Consider the following 20,114-nt stretch of genomic DNA (forward strand, 5'->3'; position numbering starts at 1 on the left):
CCCTCTTTCTAATTTGAGCTAACAATCCTTGGTGAATTATTCATACTTCTCAACTTACATTGTTCAGCAGCCCTCTTTCTGCCCCCCCACTCCCTTTTTTTTTTAAAGCTTAAGCTTCCAAGGCTCTAAAAAAACCTTCCCTTTCTGAACAAAACCAGAACATAAAATAAAAATCAAAGTTTCAGTGGCCATCTTAAAAAATAAAAATAAAAAATGCCTAACAACTTATTTTTAGGAACAAGTACAGAAACCCATAGTCGTTGTCAGCAAATGACCATTAAAACACGTTCAGACTTTCCACAGCATTTGAACCAAATTGATAAATCTTCCTTTTGCCACTCTGGCCTTAACCAACACCCCCCCCCCCTTTTTTTTTTTTAAGGCCCTCTTATAATTACTTATGCAAGCACATTTAATTCACCATCCTACAGAAAACAAGACAAACCAGAACACCGAAGAACTAATCGGGATGCGTTTATTGCGGGGGCCACCGAGGGTCCTTAGCACATCCAAGGACTCGGGCGTGCCCCCTTCACCTCCAGGCCGGCCCGAAGGCCCGGACCCGCAGCAGAGCCGCCGGCCGGACCGCGCCGGGCCGGGCCGGGCCGGGATTTCGTTGCAGTCGGTGAGAGCCGCCAGCCCGCCCGCCCGCTTCGGCCCGGCAGCGGAACGAGGAGCCGCACACAATGCGCCGAGCGTAACTGCCGCCGGGTTCGGCGCAGCGGCCGAACAACGAGCAGCCGGAGGCACAAAGCCGCGCGCCTCGCCGGGGCCCAGCAGGCGCCCCCAGGGCGAACCTCGGGCGGCCAGACCCCCCCCCCCCGTCCCCGGGGCCGGCGCCCGCCGCCCGCGCCGCTCCCCCCGCCGACAAAATGGCGACGTGGACAGCGAGGAGAAGGAGGAATGAAAGAGTGAGGCGCTCTCCGCGGAGACGGGCTGAAGAACGGGGAGAGGGGGAACGCGGGGCGGCCGGGGGAGGGGGGAGAGAGAGAAAAGGGGGAAGAAGAGGGGAAACGGGGGACGGCGGGAGCGATAACAGCGCGGGGAGGAGGGGGGGTGCCCGGGGGGCAGAAGAAAGGGGAGGATGGAGAGCGGCGAGGGGAGGCGGCTCCGCGCGAAGGATGGCGAGAGGGGGACGGGCAGAGCCGGGCCGCGGGGCCGCGGGCCGGGCTGGCCGCCGGGCGGGCAGGCGGCGGCGGCCGGTTACCTTTTCTTGTCGCTGACGCCGCCGGGGCTCTCCATGGCGGCCGCCTTGGCTTCTCCTCCCGCTCGCTCGCTCGCTCGCTCGCTCTCACAACGCGAGGCGGGCGGCTCCAATGGCCGCCGAGGGGCGCGGAGATGGCGGCGCGGCCGGGAAGGGGCCGGGTCTGGGGCGGCGCGGGCTCAAAGCATCGGGGCAGGCTCCGGGGCCTGCGGCGAGGTGCGGCCGGCGCGGGGCGCAGCGGCGGCGGCTGTGGGAGGCGGGCGGCGCGGGGCTCGCCGAAACGGAGACGGCGGCGGCGGGGGCTGGGGGCGGGCTCGGCCGGCCCGGACCCAGCGCTGCGCCAGTGAGGAGCCGCGGCGGAGCCCGGCCCCCCTGGGCCGGCGGGGTCAGCTGAGCAAACAGCTGGGCGGGGGCCGGCGCTTCACGTGGAGGGCTGTGTGCGGGGCGGGGCGGGCCGCGCCGGCCTCCATCATGTCGCCCCGGCCTCCCCTCCGAGCTCCCCGCCTCGCCGCGGCCCCGGGCGCAGGCGGGCTCTTCCCCGCGCCGCCCTCGCCGGCTGCCGCTGGCCCCGCTCGTTTTAACCTCACGAGGGAAGTCTGCCTGTTGTGTCGTATCCTTCCCCCTCCTCCCCCCCGCTCCCACCCCGGCGCCGTCGCCGCGGGGGTGTGTTTTGGCGTTTCCAACGCGGTTCTGGCCGTGCCCTACCTACCGACCTTCCCCCCCGCCCAGGGAGCCCCCAAACCGGGGCTGCCCCCGCTGTGCCCCGCACCGGCCCGCTCGGGCCAGCCGCCAGCTCCCCGCGCGGCGTGCACGGCGGGCCTGCGTCTCCTCCGCCGCGTTTCCTACGCGCCGCGACCAGCAGTCACTGGTGGGACTCGCTAATCCGCCCTATAGCGCACGCACGCACAAAACCGCCCCAAATCACGCTGCGGTCCCTGCCGTTGTACTGGCACGGTCGCACGTTTATTGCCCTATCCACCTCTTTGTAGCGAGAAACCTGTCCAGTTCCTAACTCCTTCCCGTTTCCCGAAGGTTTGCTAGCAACGCGACCAGGCCGTATCAAGCGAATGCGTTGAAAGACGCAGATCAATTAAAGAGAATAAGCACATCGTGGGGTGGGCCAGAGGGACAGATACAACTTAAAAAAAAAAAAAGAGAAGAAGAAGAAAAAAGCCAAGCGGCCTTCCCGGCTGGGAGGCTGAACAGGCCGTGCGGAGCACCTATATGCCTCTATCCGAAGCTGAGAAAGCGCACGCTACTTCAACAGGCACCAAAAAGGATGCAGGGTTTAGGGGGGTTTTTTGTTTTTTTTTTGTTTTGTTTTTTTTACAAGGCACTTACTTACAATCAAAGTGAGACAAACACAGAAGCCCCGGCCGGAATACAATGCCACAGCTTTGCTGTCAGAGAGATTAACGTAGGAAAAGCTTCATGGAGGAGCCTTACATAAACACGGCGATAGAGACACTCGCAAGTAACCTCCAGGACAGACCGAGGCAGCGCACCGGCGAGCCGCAGCTGGGCCGGCGCGGAGGGAGGAAAGTCACGGCCAGAGTCCACGCATTTAAAATTAGAGGCTCCCCAGCAACATTAGCTATGGTGCCTTAGTCATCTACTTTTCCGGTTCTGTGGAGTAGGTGAAGGTGCAGTTCAAAGTGAAGGGACTCTAGAGCTTGGAGATTACTTCATGTCTGGTAGGCTTCCTCCAACAAGAAGTTAAGTGATCCTAAAGAGGTGAACCATACGACGCTGTTCAGTTCATAGCGCAAAGGTAATGATACCCTTTAAAAATAAGCTTTGACAGGCACAGGTAACAACCCTGCACTGCTGTATGCATTTATAATGTTGTAAGAAACACCTGCAGGGCAAAACGATGTCGTTTCAGGACTGTATCTCGCTAACATTTCTGCAGTGGGGTCTGAACTTTCACATAACAAACAGTCATTTTTGCATACAACCGTGGGGGTTTTTTGTAATTTCTTTTGAAGAAAAGGCAATGACCGTGACATTTAATAGAAATCACAGAGAGTTTCTATGTGAAATGAATTGCTCCTGCCTGCCGCAATCTGATACACAGAAGAGACACATGTGCTACAGACTCCCTTTATCCCTTTAAGGTTTCGCATGCAAATACAGACAAAGGCCAGCTTTGCTTAGCTTATGAGAAGTGACAACACGATAGCCCGTGGCAGTGTGGCTGTAGACTGCTGATATTTTTGTTGTTCTGCTCAGTGGAGCCTCAAGAAGAGAAATAATCAGAGCAAGACTCAAACTCAGGTCTCCTGCATAAACACCAAGAAGCCCCGCACAAGCGCTCGTGGACACATCGTATTTGAAAATGAGGTACAGCCGGTTCAAGCGCAGGGACGCAGTCGCTCGCGCGCAGCAACCTCGCGCTGTTTTAGCACGGTCGCAAAGCCACCGTGACGGCCCCTAAGGAATTCTCCTGGTGAAACGGCGGATCTCCTGGCAGGTGCCGAAATCTCACTCCCAGCTCGGTGCCTCCCCCGACCCCCCTGCAGAGCCCCTGCCCCAGGGACGCAGCGGGGGAGTTTCGGCAGCGAAGTGCTGCTAATAGAGGTGCTTGCTGCACCGCAGAGGGGGCCGGCAGGTCATGCTGAGCAGCCTTTGCAGCGTCTCTAACCCGCGCATGAGGAGGAAGGGGTCCGCACACAGGAGCGAAAGCCTCCGTTGCACTTCCACTGCAGTCCTTCCACTAACCTCTTATCCCTTCATCTTCTAAAGGGAGCTAAGTGCGAGCACCGATGTGATCCCAGGCCAGGACAGCCTAGCGGTAAAGCTACAGACCTCAGCTCGTCCTACCCAATGGGCTCTTATTTTCAATCCTCCAACCACTCATTTTATTAACAATTAATTTTGGTGCCCATAAATAGTGACATCTTAGGATTCACTTGTACACCTTTATTGCCATTATCTAAATTTACATACTGCGCAATACACTGAAACAGTTCCTCATTGAATAGTCTCATGCTAGGTTGTGATCATTTTAATTAATACAGGCACGAAGGCTCTGGAAGTGTTAGCAATCCCAGAGTAAAAGACGCTACAGAAAAATCTCAGTATACAAATTACTAACACTGCTCAAGTTAATTGTTCAAGGCTTTCGAGCTTCCCAGCATGAACTGGCTGAGGAGCTGTGAGTAAGCATTGTGGTCTCCTTACTAGGCACATTTCTCTCATACCGAACATGGTTACTCCAACCCGTAATAAAGAATTCTGCATCAAAAACCAGTAGTGTTTCAGGATGATGTTACTGGAAATTCATTCCACGATTAAACATTTTGTACTGTAGCAGCTCTGGAGAGATATTAAGCAAAAGTTCCCTTCCCTTCACCCTCCCCTTACTGAACTTTTGAGTCACTCCTCTAATATTCTGCATATATTTTCTTTCCCGTCTTGCCAGTGCCTGACAAGAGAAACTTATTACAGTAGGTAATGCCTTAGTCACTTTGTTTGACCTTTATTGGTGTACTAAGTTCATACTCTAACTTACGTTAAGACAACTTCCTGTATTAAATAGTGTTTGCATATGACTAATTGGGACAAATTCACAGCCAGCAAGACGATGAGTCAGCAAAAGGCTCAGCGAAGACAGCAGAAGGAATCCAGCAGCAGCACAGATCCACATGAAGATGCGAGATACGCTACTGCCCATGGCTTCAGATCTGTCTGCTGATAGGTGAAACACTGCCAGGACGGGCACGGTACACATTAGCTGTCTCAGGACCCAATCCCATCCCCATCAAAATTCAGTGGCAAAACTTCTGCTAACTTCAGTGGGAATAAGACCAGGGCCTGCATTTTTCTCAAGCATCTTCTCTGCTAAGAGCACTTCAAGTTTCTGAGCTTGGACTTACCAGGTGGAGGATTTTAGCAAGAAGTAAGGACTCCTTCCATTTAAGTCACTTGGTTTGGTGACTCCTGGGACGCCTCTGCAACAACCCCCTGCAGCACTGGCTTCCCTGGGCTTTTACTTGGCAGTACAACCCATTAAGATTAGGAAATTAATATTTATTGATTCAGTAAATAAGCACAGTTCTAAAGGGGAAGGGAAGCGCACAAACCAATCTAATGATATTTGACCACAAAACATGCCATACGTACAGCACCCCTGTAGAATCATTTACTTGAAAAAAAAAGTGCCCTCAAGTCTCTATGGCTGTGCAGACCCTTGGCTCCTTTACGGACTGCCAATAATCTAATGTGGCTTCTTATTTGTAACAATGCAAGAACCTGAGATCTCTGATCATCAACTCATTTCACAATAGAAAGGTGGTTTATTGTTGTATCCATCATTATTGATTGAATTCCAACTAAAATGCTTGGTTTGAACCAAACCAGTGGTCACCAAAACAGTGAAAAGTGAATGCCGCTGTTTCTCAAATGTGAAATTTTGTCTGAAACAAGAGTATGTGATGAGAGACAATATCTCTCTTTGGCAACTGTGATTTCCACTGGTCTCTTCTGATTTGTAGAGCTTCTCCTCTGCTTCTTAGGCCAGGATCTTGTTTCTTCTTCTTCTCCCCTTTGCAAAATCAAAATAATGTTTTTAAACGATGAGCACCTTTTAAAGCTTGCTTGTCAGAGTGCATTTAGGCATTTGGAAAGACTCTAGTCACCTTGATTTCTGCACAGAAAAGTGCCCCAGTGGAGGTAACACATTCTGCAGTATAGTAAAAGCACTAAGTCCAATTCAGCATAATTAGATTTGAGGGAAGGATTTCCTACCCAGGAAGGACTTCACCAGCTGAAAGCATGAGGCGTGCAGGCACTCGGTGGGCTACGTCATGCAGGTTCGCCAGTCAGCTACATCCTGCCAACCCTGGCCGCTCCTCAACAGAGATTGCCAATGGTATGGTGGTTTTCCTGATGTGGACCGAAAGGAGGATGAAGTTTTTAAATTATCCTCAGAGAAGTAGATGAGTTTGTGGTCAAAGACCTGAATGAAGCCTTGGGGATCCACAGTTGTTAATGCTAGCCTGCAACTAGGCACAATCTTCTCTCCCCTTGGACCTCTTTCACTTTAGCCCAGTAACTGTTGTTTATGGAGCTTAGGTGAGCTGGGTTTAAAGCTCTGCTCCAAATCAGAGGAAGCAGAGCCTGGGAGCAGGTGGCCCCACGCAGCTGCTCTCCCAGTGGTTGTCCCTGCTGGGGGCCGCGGGCCACCCAGTTTGGGGCAATGTTGCCTGCTGGGATACCTTGGGCCGCAGCCAAGCGGCATCTGGAGGGTGCAGGGCACCTGAATGGTGGTTTTGGTGCTCCACAGCTCGCTCCTGGGCACGTCTGAACATCTGAAGTACTGCTTTCATGGCCATCTGCTTTACTCTGCAAAACAGAGGCGCAAACACCTCCTTTTCCTCGTCTCGGCCTCAGCTCTGGCTGTCCCAGCGCAGACTTTCTCACGAGGCCGCAGTGGCCAGCACGGCGTGGGCTGTTGTTGCACGAATAAGCAGGGCACTGGCTGTTTTTGCTTGTGACCAACCAAGTATTTTTAACCTACATCTGCCGAGCCAGTATTTTAACCTACATCTGCCGAGCCAGCGAGACACTCCCAATATGCCAATCAGCCCGTAACGCCTCATACCTACCAGGCTAGTTTTACTTTCTTCTTTGCCCAGCTTCCCTTTTGAAGGTACTATAAACACAAGTGAAACGCTTTGAGAAGATGTAAGGGAAACCAGACTAGCCCTCAGCGCTACGGCGTTTGCATAAGCTATAACCCAGAGCAGGGGGAAAGCGTGCTTCTCCAAAGCAGAAGTGGTTTCTGTTTCATGCGGCTATCTGACTCCTACAACTAGTTATCATCAACAGGAAAGTTTTGAAAGAGGTTTCTTCCCCCCCCCCCCTTTTTTTTTTTTTTGATCTTTTCCCTCCCTCCTGCCAAGGCCTTGGTTAGTTTGACAGCCTGGGCCACAAGGTTCTCATGTGAACCAAAAAACCACTCTGAAATAAGTAGAAAAGTGAAAATGAATGGGCTCTATTTGTAATTCAAATGCAAAGGGACCAAACTACTTCACCTGATCAAACATTGAGAACTGTTTCAAAGTCTATTTTCTTCCTGTTTTGGCATTACAATTCTCTTTCCAAAGATACAATGCTTCTACTTAACATTTCCCCAACTTGGATCTAGCTAAAACACAAAGGACTTGAGGTTTTGTTTGTTTGTTTGTTTGTTTTCCCACAACACATCAGAAAATGCAGCGCAAGCTTTAATGAGTAAGTCTGTTACAACATGCCTTTTGGAGGACTGTAAGCATTTATGGGGGAATGAGGTAATTAATATATTACTTAAGCATGCAAAGACAAGTTAGAAGCAGCTGTCTTTCTTCTCGTGATATGGCAACACAATCATTGAAACAATGACTTCTTACATCTTTTTTTTTTCTCTCTCTGTTCACAGACCACTCAAGTCGCTTGCAGGTTTTAAGTCAAAGCTTTAAGAGATCGCCATATTTTCAGGACCGGTAATTTCTATCTCAAACACGCTGTTCTCATATTATTTTTATTTGAAGTAGCAAAATGAAAATCACTGTCGTGATCCCTTCAAGGAAAAGCTCGTATTTAGGTGAACTCATGAGCTTCCAAATCCTAAACTCAGCCCTTAAGAAATGATTTTTGTTTTTTTAACTAGTCTTACTTAAATCCACTTCTCTGCCGGCTTCAGTTTTTCCAGCTACGAAGCTAGAATTACAGCCTTCACTGGGCTGGTGAGCAGTGAATTGGGCTGGTCCGGCCAGCTGCGGGAGGTGTCGGGTACCCCGAGCCTGGACCCCCCCAGCCCTGGCAAACCAGGGTGGCTGGCGGAGGGATCAGGTATCACTGCTCCCGGCCTTGCCCAAAGGCAGGTGGGGAGACGAAGAGGGGTGAATAAACCAGTGCTTCTAAATCACAGGGTCAAGGAGCAGAGCGTTGCTCTCGGCAGAACTAAGCGCTTTGCCAGCTTGATAACAATGGGGCTGAGACACAGCAGATTACAGTTTCTTTTATTTTCTTCCAGTTAATTAAATGATCAGTTGCAGTACTGGCTCTAAGCCACGGCTGTGCCAACTGAAATGAGCTCTCCACACTGTGAGACGATAATCAATAGCCATCATATACAGCGGCAGTACAGGTTTTATTTTAGTACTAAATATCAAAATATAGAAGCAAAACTCTGCTGCTGTTTACAGCAAATGGAGGTCTCTGCCTGGCCACAAAAAAAAATCCTAATGAAGGGAAAGAGGGCTGAGTAGTCAGAGCTTTAGCCTGGGATATTTTTTCACTTCTCTACTTACCATAGACTTCCTGCATGACCACAAACTGAACACTTAGGTCCAGATCCACAAATATATTCAGGCGTATGAGATAAAAATCAGTTGGACTTAGGTGCATAAGTAGTCTGTGGATCTGGGCCTTGGGTAGAAAGGCCGAGTTCCCCCTTTGTTAATGGCATTATAGGTACTTTCCAGTGCTGCAGTAGAACAGCAATAAATCAGTTACGGAAGAAAAAGACCACGGGAGAACGGAGGAGGGGCAGGAATGAACGTCCAGTAGAACATCCGACCACAAAGCAGCAGGCTGAGCACCCTGCCTGGTGTCTTGTCCCGAGGGCTATCCGCCTCCAGCCGGCAACAGCAGAGACCAAATTCCCCTTTGCTTGCTTCCAGCTGGTCCTTGGTTCAAACTCTTTGTACCCAAGGACTTTAGCTGGAGACACTATGAAGTTCAGGAAAGGTGATGCACAGGCAGGTGACACATGGGCCACCAGCGCTGAGGGCTGGTGCACTTTGGTAGGTGAGAAAATTAAAGAAAAACTAGTTAAAGCATAGAATGGACTAGAGGCATTCCTATATTGTTTATGAAGACTTCAGCTGTTCTGGCAGGTTATGGTAGGAGCTTTTAGGTACAGCAATGCAGAGAACAGGAAAACCCTGAGTTCATATGTCAAAAGATGTTTACTAAGAAACTGAGTAAGCAAAATGCAGAACCATAATGACAAAGTTGGTGCATCAAACCTCCCTTTGCTATCTGAGATCAAATGTTAAGTCATGAAACTGTTTACCAATAAGAGAAAACCGATGAGCGTGGGAAACAAAGGTCTCATAGGAACTGGATCTAGATAAGAGCGACCACAGACCTTACCATTTTCAGAATCAAATAAAAAATTGTTTATGCTTCCAGCTTTTGCTCAATACAAGTCTTTAGTACATATATCTATTCACGCACCAGTAGGACAAAGAGAGAGACACACGCAAACAAGTTTGTTTTTTTCCTATTGTCTTGGGAGGCAGAAAAAACACATTTGCTCATGGATGTGATTTTCACTTTTGGGCATTTGAAAAGCACTCAGTAAAAAGAAAAGGACTGCTTGCCCAGCATCGCTGAACTCGGGTCTAGATACTTAACAAGAACTTGAGGCAGGAAGTAAGACCAGAACTAAGCTGGTAAACCAATTCATGCTTGTAGCTAAAATGCCAAAAGCTCAGACCGCAAAACAAGAGACTAGGCTTCCAGTTCATCGTGAGCAAAATACCTCACTGAAAAGCTGAACAGCAAGGTCAGAAACCAATTAAGTTCCATCACTATTTTACGGCTTCTACCATTATAAAAAAACTTCAAAAGGAGCATGCCAATAGCATCCATAACACTCATCTCTATTATTAGCACTGCTACACGAAAGTGAGAGAAAACAGTACTGCCAGCAAGCTTCTCCAGGTGAAAGCAAGCATAGGCCTGCACACAGCAGCTCGTGGGTTGCTGATAAGATGAGCAGCTGAGCATTAAACCATTCTCCCCCAAAGCAGCAACAGAAGAATATCTAATTGGCAGAGAAGAACATGATTTCTGGAGGAGGAATCCATTCTAATGTTGTAACAGGAACAGTTTTGCAGGTTTTAAAATTAATTTAAACTGAAAAACAACAATAGAAAAATCCACCCACTAGGTACCAAGACGCACAGGAGAGATTATCAGCATGAACTGGGCGAGGAAGTCACAAACTAAAGAGTCTCAGTAGCTCTTAGAGGGCCTTTGTGGTTCGCTCATGGATTTCCCGGGTGGGAATGCACATGCTGGCTCTCGCGCACATGATGCCGAGCTGACCCGATACTCTCAGGCTGACACGTCCGAAGCACTAAACCCTCACCCATCTCCCCAGCCTGGCTCAGGCAAACAGCAAAACACCTAGAAGCGGTGGAGTTGGGAGGGATGAAACACCTCTGCAAAAACCTCAGGCTCCCCTATAGCCAGCCTTCCCTTACGGTACCTATGGCCTCGCTTCCTCGCTTCCCACGAGTGCTGAGGGAGCTGGCGGATGTTATCGCTAGGCCTCTCTCCATCATCTTTGAAAGGTCCTGGAGATCAGGAGAGGTGCCTGAGGACTGGAAGAAAGCCAATGTCACGCCAGTCTTCAAAAAGGGCAAGAAGGAGGAGCCAGGAAACTACAGGCCTGTCAGCCTCACCTCCATCCCGGGAAAGGTGATGGAACAGCTCATCCTGGAGGTCATCACTAAGCATCTGGAGGACAAGAAGGTGATCAGGAGTAGTCAGCATGGATTCACCAAAGGGAAATCATGCTTGACCAATCTGATAGCCTTCTATGACAGAATGACTGGCTGGGTAGATGAGGGCAGAGCAGTGGATGTTGTCTTTCTGGACTTCAGCAAGGCTTTTGACACTGTCTCCCATCACATCCTCCTAGGTAAGCTCAGGAAGTGTGGGCTAGATGAGTGGACGGTGAGGTGGCTTGAGAACTGGCTGGATGGCCGAGCTCAGAGGGTTGTGGTGAATGGCGCAGAGTCAAGTTGGAGGCCTGTGGCTAGTGGTGTCCCCCAGGGGTCAGTCCTGGGCCCAGTCTTGTTCAATATATTCATCAATGACCTGGAGGAAGGGACAGAGTGCACCCTCAGCAAGTTTGCTGATGATACTAAACTGGGGGGAGTGGCTGACACACCAGAAGACTGTGCTGCCATTGAGAGGGACCTGGACAGGCTGGAGAGCTGGGCGGAGAGGAACCTCATGAAGTTCAACAAAGGCAAGTGCAAGGTCCTGCACCTAGGCAGGAATAATCCCATGCACCAGTACAGGCTGGGGACTGACCTGTTGGAAAGTAGCTCTGCCGAGAAGGACCTGGGAGTGCTGGTGGACAACAAGTTAAACATGAGCCAGCAGTGTGCCCTTGTGGCCAAGAAGGCCAATGGGATCCTGGGGTGCATTAGGCAGAGTGTTGCCAGCAGGTCGAGGGAGGTGATCCTGCCCCTCTATTCAGCCCTGGTGAGGCCTCACCTGGAGTACTGTGTCCAGTTCTGGGCTCCCCAGTACAAGAGAGACATGGCACTCCTGGAGAGAGTCCAGCGGAGGGCTACCAAGATGATTAGAGGGCTGGAGCACCTCTCCTATGAAGAAAGACTGCAAGAGCTGGGCCTGTTCAGCCTGGAGAAGAGAAGATTGAGAGGGGATCTCATCAACGTGTACAAGTATCTGAAGGGGGAGTGTCAAGAGGATGAGGCCAGCCTCTTCTCCGTGGTGCCCAGCAACAGGACAAGAGGCAATGGGCAGAAACTGAACCACAGGAAGTTCCATCTGAACCTGAGAAAAAACTTCTTCACTGTGAGGGTGACAGAGCATTGGAACAGGTTGCCCAGAGGGGTGGTGGAGTCTCCTTCCCTGGAGATATTCAAAACCCGTCTGGATGTGATCCTGGGCAATGTGCTCTAGGTGACCCTGCTTGAGCAGGGAGGTTGGACTAGATGATCTCCAGAGGTCCCTTCCAACCTAAACGATTCTGTGATTCTGTGATTCTGTGATTCCTCGCAGGAGGAAGGAGCAAGGGAGAGCAGGCACAAGGTGCCCCCAGCTCTGCGTCGGGCAGAGCACCGAGAAGTGTGGCTTCTCACACTTCTGTGCAAGCTGGTGCTCGGAGAAGCATCAGCTGTGCAGCTTCTCCTAGGAAGTTTCTTCAGAAACACAGCCACAAAAAAAACCCTAGCAGAGCCCCCCCACCCCCACCCCCCACCCCAGCCCCGAAATACAAACAAGCAAGCTGAGCTCATCTGAAAAGTCAGCTCATTGGCAGTCCATTGACTTCTCTGAGGTGATGTATACCACCAGTGAAATTCTCAGGGACAGAGCTCAAGTTTCCAAAGTCATAGACCTGAGAAATAACCACTAATTGTCCTGGAAGGGATTTTTACAAGCAAAAAGTCCCTCACATTTTTTTTAACGCAATCAAGCAAAGACAAGTAGTTTGCATCATATAACCTTATCTTATTTTCCTGTAAAGCAAATTCCTTTTAAAAAGATGGGTTGAAAAAGAGTTAAATGAGTTGAAAGCTACCAAGAAACACTGCTTATTTTGGAAAACACAGGATCTCATGTCCAAGAGCCCTCGTGTCTTTGAAAACGCTCCACACGACCTCAGAGTTTCTGTAGCATCTGTGAGCATCCTGCAGCATCTGCTGCAGCGGATGGTGAAGGAATCACGCCCATGGAAATAGCCACAAAGTTCTGCCTATCACATCTGCAACAGCACAAGCAGGAGACTTTTTCAAAATAAACCAAAAGTCTGCACATCTCAGTGCAAGTCCTTAATTTGCACAGAGGCGTGCTCACCTAGAGGGTTATGCTGGACGCAGGCACGTTTCCTGCCCCTGGACGCAGCCAGCGTTGCAGTGCTGGGAACGGGGCCAAGCTCCTGCAGTCTCATAGAGGGGTATGAGGAAAGTGTAATTTCCTGGAATTAGCTAACACACCTGACCAGAGAAAGTCAGTCTTATTGATTAGCATCTCTTCCTCTTCTTTTGGCCCTCTGTAATCTCTCCAGCCTGGGAGACTCCTCCCAGATGCCTCACTGCTAAACAGCAATTACAGCCTAAATACTGCAGTAAGTCTGTGCTATAAAATCGCTTGCAAGCCGCCCGGCACTGCAAAGTCTGGCTGGGGCAGTGGGATGCTGCTGCCGCGCTGGCACGTTGCCAGCTCCAGGAACATCCCTTCTTCGCTCCGAAACCTACGGCAGAGTTCACGGCCTGCTATAGCACAATTCTGACCTTTATCAAGGGAGACTGTAATTTCTGCTGAGCACGTGGTGTTAAATGAGCCTGGTATTCACATGACCGTATTTTCTTGAGGGCAATTATGTGCGGTTACCCTTCCCTGCTGGATGTGTCCGTGTCTCCCAGACAGCTCTGGCACTGACGACCTTTTTCTTTAATACTTGGCAAGGCCAAAAGTTGTCCTTATTTCTTTCAGATGCCAGCCCAGCTGGAAACATTCATAATCTGTCATATGGGGAATGCCATATTGCAGATCTCCTGGGTTAGTGCTCTGGTTAGTGTTTTCCCCTTTGATTTTCAATTTATCTCCAAGCCTAGGAACTGGGACCCAGGTATGAAAAACTATATCTCCATTTCACTCAGTGCCAGCTCCCCTGGGTGCTTTGGCATGAGGTTCTGGTGAAGCCCAGGCACAGGTGTTTTAATGGGAAACCATGGCCTGTAGCACATGAGGAGGTCCAGGTGTGACCACGTCTGTGGACAGCCGTGCGCGCAGCCTGCACCCGCGGTGAGTGCCACAGCAGCGCCGAGAGGAGGCTGCCTTGTAGCCAGCCCGAGCAGATGCAGGTGCAGAAGAAAAGGAAGAAGAGCACCAAGAAGGAGCTGGTTTTGTAATCCCTCCCTTTCACAAATAATCCCCAGTCTAGTGAGCAGTCTCACTGACGTTTGGCTACAGCAGGTTATAAGCAGCAGTTCCTCAGTTGCAAGCGCAAGACACTTCTCAAAAATGTTTTGTGTCTAAATAGGTTGGCTGACATTGCTGAGGGTACTAGTTTCTAGACAGGCTGTTTCCCCTTTGGAACTTCGTTTCTTCTTCACATCTGCATGACCATGTCCATCCCCCCCACTGTGGTAAAATGAGCAGATAAAAGTGATATTAAAGTGAAGAAGACTTTTATGAGAACAAGGTGAAGGTCTGGCCTCTCCTTGCTTGGTTGTAGATCATTTTGGTGGAAAAGAGAAGAGGAGAGTGTGGGAACAGAGGGGCTTTCCCTTGGCATCCCGGCGGGCTGTCCTTGGAGGTCCTGAGCAGTGAGGGGGACCGGTAGAAAGATGGAGGTGGCAGGAGAGCACAGGGATCGTAAACACCTGACTCGGGGATGAAGTGGCTTCAGGAGAGGGATAGCAGCGTGCAAGTGATAAAATGGGAGCTCCCAGCACAGCGTTTCTTGTGAACCACCTCCCGCACTTGCTCAGCTTTCCAGGGAGAAAACAGCGGGAGGGAGAGCAAGAAGGGAGCTGATGAGGAGCCGTGGCAAAGTCTCCACCAAAATGTTACCCCAGAGGCAGAAGATGAGAAACTCCCATCGCAGCCAGGAGGGCTTCCCAGGGGCCAGCGTGGTGTCCCGGAACAGGTGAGTGCTAGAGCTGTGACAGAGAAAAAACTAAATTAGCAGCAGAAACGGAGGCGACGCTAGAAGCAGCCACACAAAAAATTGCAACAGGGGACGGGAGCGGGATAGCCCCGTGGGAAAGCTGGCTGCCCCGCTCAGGGATTACGTGGGCCTGCGAATCGGCTCCCCAGGCTCGCGAGCCACAAGGCTTTCCTGCACGCCCACCGCTTGTTTTTCTTTCCAGAAGAGAGAATTTGTTCTGGGGACAGATACCTGGAGCCGCTCGCTGTGCCCTGCTGCTCCCGGAGCAGCGCTGCCATAGCGCCTTCACGGAAGCAAACGCTGCTGGTTATTTTAATAAATGCTTTCTATAAACAGCTGTTTAATGGGATTTTTTTTTTTTTTCGTCTCAGAGGGATGTGACATGTGGTAACAGCCTGTTTGCAGAAACATTCAGCTGTCGGTCTTCAGAAGTAGGCTGAATAGGGAGTTTTTCTCCTGATTCATACCAAAAAAAAAAAAAAGATCAGCCGGACAGAGGCAAACTTCAAAATTCGGATGCTTTCGCAGAGCGCAGACACAGCGCTGCTCTCAGCTACCGGGAGAAAACTTTTCTCCTAGGCACGCACAGCATGACCCACTGCTGCGGTCTACTACCGAACCAGTAGCGGCTCAGACTGCTTCTGCGTGTTTGCACTGGTGAAAGATATTTTATGCTTTCTGATGCATGGTCTGGCCTTTATGTAAAGCCACTAGGATTTGAAACACAGAATTGCAAAACATTAATATCAGCACTGATTTTCAAATGATCTAACGTATATAGAAAATATAGCTGAAGGTATTTCCTAAATGATACTGTGTTGCAAGTTATTGCTCTCTATGACAGGTGCTGAGGGAGCATCTGGGTGTGGAGGGAGGCAATGCCATAAATTTTGTCTTCCTGTGTGTTTTGGAACATGATTTATTTGTATTATTCATTGCAATGACAGCTTTTCTGGTAATTTCACCCTTTCCCAGCAAAGAAGCCTTAATCTCCTTACTGGAAATTGCACTATTTATGTAGTAAATCCTGCTTCTAAAATCGCTTCAGATCACAAGTTATGTAACCTAAACAGATGGAGTTTGAACAATTTTGTTGTATGTCAATTCATATTATAATCTAAACAGGCTGCAGTCATTTATCAGCTCATTTGCAGTGTAGAGAGAACCGACCGAGGATTTAAAATATGCATTTAATATACACTTACCTAGGGACACTTATGCCAGTGACAAGACTGTCACTAAATAATAATAATTTTTATTAAGGACTTTCCTCATTCTTATGAACAGAGGAACTCTATGTGCTATACGTAATAATATGCATATTATATTTTAACCAGCACCCCTCAAGGCCGTGGTTATATTTACACATGGAACGGTCACAGAAATCGATGTGGTTACCTGCAGCACTGCCATCAAGGTAGATGTGTGAGAATATTTGCAAGATCAAACAGATGAACAGGCAGGAAGAAGGAACTAAAAAAGAGATGGAGAGAAAACAGGCAAGGGAAAGGTGATCAATATGAACAGCCCTTACTATTGCTGCCCAGTTCAACTCCTAGCCATTATTAAGCCTTATAATTATGAAGTATGTGCCCAGCCTCCAGCTGATGTTGCGCGTATGTTTCAGAAGCCAATAACTAATTTTAAGATTCACATTAGTTTAATAATCCTTGTGCTAACGCTCACAATCAGGCAGATAAAATCCTAGAAGGTTCAATTACACTTGCACAGATTTTACCTTCATTTGCTACTAATGTGGCCATTCTTATGTGATATGAGTTTAAGCTAAAGTGAGCCAAGATCACAAGGAACTAGATGGAAAAAGAGGAGGAAAAGGGGTGGGAGGGAAAGGTAGGAAGTAAAAGTTATTCCAAAATAAAATAATTTTAAATGTAATATCTAGATGCTCTTAAAACTGAAGGAGACTTGATCAGATAAGTTTGGGAGAAGAAGAGAAAGAAAGAATAATTTGAGCCAAAATATAATTTTCTATCAATCAAGACAAAGTTCAATCTAGACTAAAAAAACACCCCATATTTAAATATGGTCTTAGTCCAACCACATTATATACTTTTGTCCCATCCTATGGGAATTCCACATGTGCCATCCTTGCGTGTTTGGGACCAAACTGTAATCTAAGGCTGAAACCACAGCAAGAAGCTGTGCTGCAGGAGAGCTTTCAAGAAAAACCTCAGAAAGCCAAAGCAGAGCTCTGGGAGTGGTGTAGTGCTTTCTGCAAATGGAAAAGCAAAACGAAGGCATGATCCAGCAGCTCAGGCTGCATGCAGGGCTCAAATCGAGCAGATCTGCTGACGAGCTGAGGATACCTGCTTTTACACAACCCCACTGCTTCATTGCAGCACAGGGCTTTATTATGCTGGATTTCATTGGCTAGTGGTGTAAGGCTGTTGGAACGGGTTTTGGTCTAAGCAACGTAACCCCTCTGGGCTGGGGCTTCCCTCCGCTCTGCAATCTTACCACGCGGTCGTGCTCTGGCTGCGACGAAGGGAGCACCACAGGACCTGCTGCAAAGCCAAACTTTCTGGTTGCACTTTGCTAAAGCCAAAATACTTCCTTTGGCTAATATTTTCAGGGGACTAACCTAGAAAATTTGCCCACAGAGCTGGAAAGCTCTACGCTCATGCTAGTGAGATCTACACAAAAAAGCACAAGGCAGGAGGAAGATGAGGAATCTGCAGCCGCTCGCAGCCAAGGGCAGCACCGGCAGCCCTTTTCTCTTCTCACGTTTGACAACAAACCATTCAGTAAATGTTTCTGAACAGGACAGTTTAAAAAAAAGTCAACAGGAGCTAAAGAGTTGGAATCCACTTGTGGTTATGGCCTCTAAATTCCCTCACCCCCTTGAACTTTAATTCTTTCCTCTTACAATGTCTTTAAAACTGGCGAGAGCAACAGATTTGAACGGAGCATCAAGCGATGGAGGTTGTTACAAAGATGATCTGGCAGCAGAATGAGTACAATATTTCAAAGACAGCCCCAGTTTTAGCCAGGGCATTTTGGTGTATATAATGCTATGTAAATAACACCTTGACCTCCTCCCCTCCAGACCGGGGGCTCTGCATACCAGGTACTACTAATATGAGAAAAATTATAATGGGATTTTAATTGATTCAGGATCTAGGCCAGCAATTAATTTAGTCAGGTGCTTTTTTATTAGATAAAACTTCAAAGATCCTTTTTCTTTTTTCACAAAGAAAGGATGAACTGCTGCTGCTGCTTGTAAATATATGTAAATGTTCAATTGAACAGATTTTTTTTACTCAGGCTTAAAAAGTGTGCTTGCTTTGGAATAGCTTGTCCCTGGATGATGTAATTTACTTGACTGGGTATTTTCTGCTCTTGCACAACTGTGTTAGTCGATCTAAGCTGATTACTCTAAGCACCAGCCCGGCGTTCGGTTCGCCGAGTAGTTATTCGGTGCAGGGGCTGTTGTTTTTGGGAGGCAAAAGGATCGCTTCTCTATGCCCAAGATGACTTTCAGACGGATGTTAGTCTATTTGTGTGTAAATAGGTCTGAAAGCCCCAAGGACTAAGTGACCGGACTGAGCCAAATACTGTATTCAGGCTTACATAACAGGAGCAGCACAAAGAGGAGAACAAGCGCTGGTTTTCCCCCCTGTTACAAATGGCTCTCCAGAATTTATCTCCGTTAGGAGCAGGGATGGTTTTAAAAGGACTATCCACATCACTGGGTGGGCTGGCAAGTCCCTTCCCGAAAACTCACGCCCCCAAAGCTCTTGATTTTAGAGTCTGGATTTGTTCCTTTTGGGAGAGGTGGGAGGGAAGAAAAGCGAGAAGAGAAAAAAAAGGTTTATTTTTTGCAGTGGAAGTGATTCTCAGACAGGGGAAAGGTGACGGATAACTTTGGGGGAAAATATTTTGTTCAAACCTAAAGCACAGACTGCGGTAAGCAGAGCTGTAACACGCTCCAAAATGCTTTGCCATCGCTCCATCAGATTGCCCTTAAGGGTAAGATAATTAAGGCTGTACTGTTTGAATCATTGTTTTTTTGGTTCACTGATCAAAAACTTATTTTAAATCAGCTTGAAAGGGAAATTCCACTCCTCATTTTTGTTGCGGTTTTGGGAAGTCAAAATTTCCCCCCTCCCCACTCAGAATTTTTTAAACCTTCTAATTCGTGTTGGTCAAATGCAGACAATTTTAAAGAAAAAACAGTTTTTTATTAAGTCTAAGGGGATTTTAGGAAAAGAAAAAAACCCACACCACATGAACAATTTGCCATTGCAAAGCTACTTCCTAAATCCAACTCAGCTACTTGGACGCTCCGAAACTGCAGGCTTTGCCAGTGAAATTTCTCCCCGCGCTTCTAATGACCTCTCAGCTAATGTTCAATTCCTTGATATTTCTGCTTATTAAAGATATGGATTTGGTTCATCCAATCACATCTCCCTCTTGTGGCTAGTTCCAAGGACTAAAACAACCTGCTATTTACTCACCATTATATAAGACCTTGGTTGCTCCTTTCGCTGCCACTTAGTTTTCCAGCGCTGGACCCTGTCGAGGACAGTAAGTGGGTGTTCGAGAGGCTACGACACCAGTTGTTGCACTGCGGTTCCCAAGAAGATGTCACCAACTGCACCGGGAACACGTGTCCTCCAAACGTCCAGCCAAAAAACACCAACTCTCCTAGCACGGGCCGCTGTGGCCTTTGGGTGGCCAGGGCTTGGGGCATGATTTCAGACTGTGGGGCAAAAATGGGGCATCCCGACAGCTGCACTCCCACCAAGCCAGTGCGTGTTTCAGCCAAGCCAAGAAGTGTGTCAGCTGTGAAAGGACTTCTACACCTGCCTGCTCCATCTGCAGACAGGGTCAGCTGAAAAAAAAAAAAACTCAGCAAATCGACAGTCTTGATGAAACTTGGTCTTTACAGGTATTGCTCTCCAGAGCTCTTGCGGAGATTTTTTTTCACCCCCCCCCCCACCAATAATAGCATTTTGCTGCAGATCAGTGTTCCCCATTTGGCTTTTACAAATAGCTGCTTTTATAACTACATTTATCCTCCTGCTAACGGTTTCACAGCAAATGATATTTCATTTTGATGAGAAAGCTCTTGAGTGGAAGCCAAATTGCTCCAGGCGAAGCAGATTTTGTTTTCCTACAGTTTAATCAGTAGGAAATTAAGAGGCCAACGTTGTGCCACCACAGAGGCGAAGCCGAGCAGCCGCCTTTGCTCAGATGAGTTTTACCTTTCCCTCACTCCCTGCGCTCCGTTTTGTGACATAACTGGGAGGCCAAACTCCTGTTGTTTAACATAAACCCAGCAGTCCCAGGCCTCAGCCCAGGGAAATCAGTGTCACTCCACTGGGACAACCGCAGCGCTGGTGATTTAGAGCCGGCGACTATCGGCTGCGATACAGCATCAATCGCAAAATAGCCCACGATCGGCCAACCTCTCTAATTTGGTAAGAAGTCAATTCTAACTTTTAAGAGGAAATCAAG

The 20,114-nt window shown here is 48.7% G+C and overlaps 1 protein-coding gene and 2 long non-coding RNA genes across 5 annotated transcripts in view; 1 reads left to right on the forward strand and 2 right to left on the reverse strand.

Moving 5' to 3' along the window:
- The window catches only part of HIF1A (hypoxia inducible factor 1 subunit alpha), a 36,259-nt gene extending 34,759 nt beyond the window's left edge, over positions 1–1,500 (reverse strand). Inside the window, exon 1 of one of the 2 annotated variants that reach the window (XM_068947361.1) lies at positions 1,208–1,500. In XM_068947361.1, the coding sequence (XP_068803462.1) occupies positions 1,208–1,242 (35 nt within the window). In that variant the 5' untranslated portion in view covers positions 1,243–1,500. The remainder of the gene's footprint in view (positions 1–1,207) is intronic. The other variant, XM_068947360.1, reaches the window with a different exon arrangement.
- Positions 612–14,968, forward strand: LOC104141402 (uncharacterized). Of its 2 annotated transcripts, XR_011141703.1 has the most exons (5): positions 612–911; positions 4,780–5,105; positions 7,626–7,689; positions 14,455–14,612; positions 14,836–14,968. It is a non-coding gene; the product is annotated as an uncharacterized lncRNA (long non-coding RNA). The 2 variants fall into 2 exon arrangements; XR_693528.2 differs by lacking the exon at positions 612–911 and having other exon boundaries at positions 2,493–7,689.
- LOC138067545 (uncharacterized) lies at positions 14,583–19,498 on the reverse strand. The gene is made up of 3 exons (XR_011141704.1): positions 19,112–19,498; positions 16,032–16,106; positions 14,583–14,625 (listed from the first exon to the last, which is right to left on the reverse strand). It is a non-coding gene; the product is annotated as an uncharacterized lncRNA (long non-coding RNA).
- Positions 19,499–20,114: the final 616 nt, after the last annotated feature.

This window comes from Struthio camelus, chromosome 5, assembly GCF_040807025.1.
Source record: "Struthio camelus isolate bStrCam1 chromosome 5, bStrCam1.hap1, whole genome shotgun sequence".
Classification (NCBI taxonomy): Eukaryota; Metazoa; Chordata; class Aves; order Struthioniformes; family Struthionidae; genus Struthio; species Struthio camelus.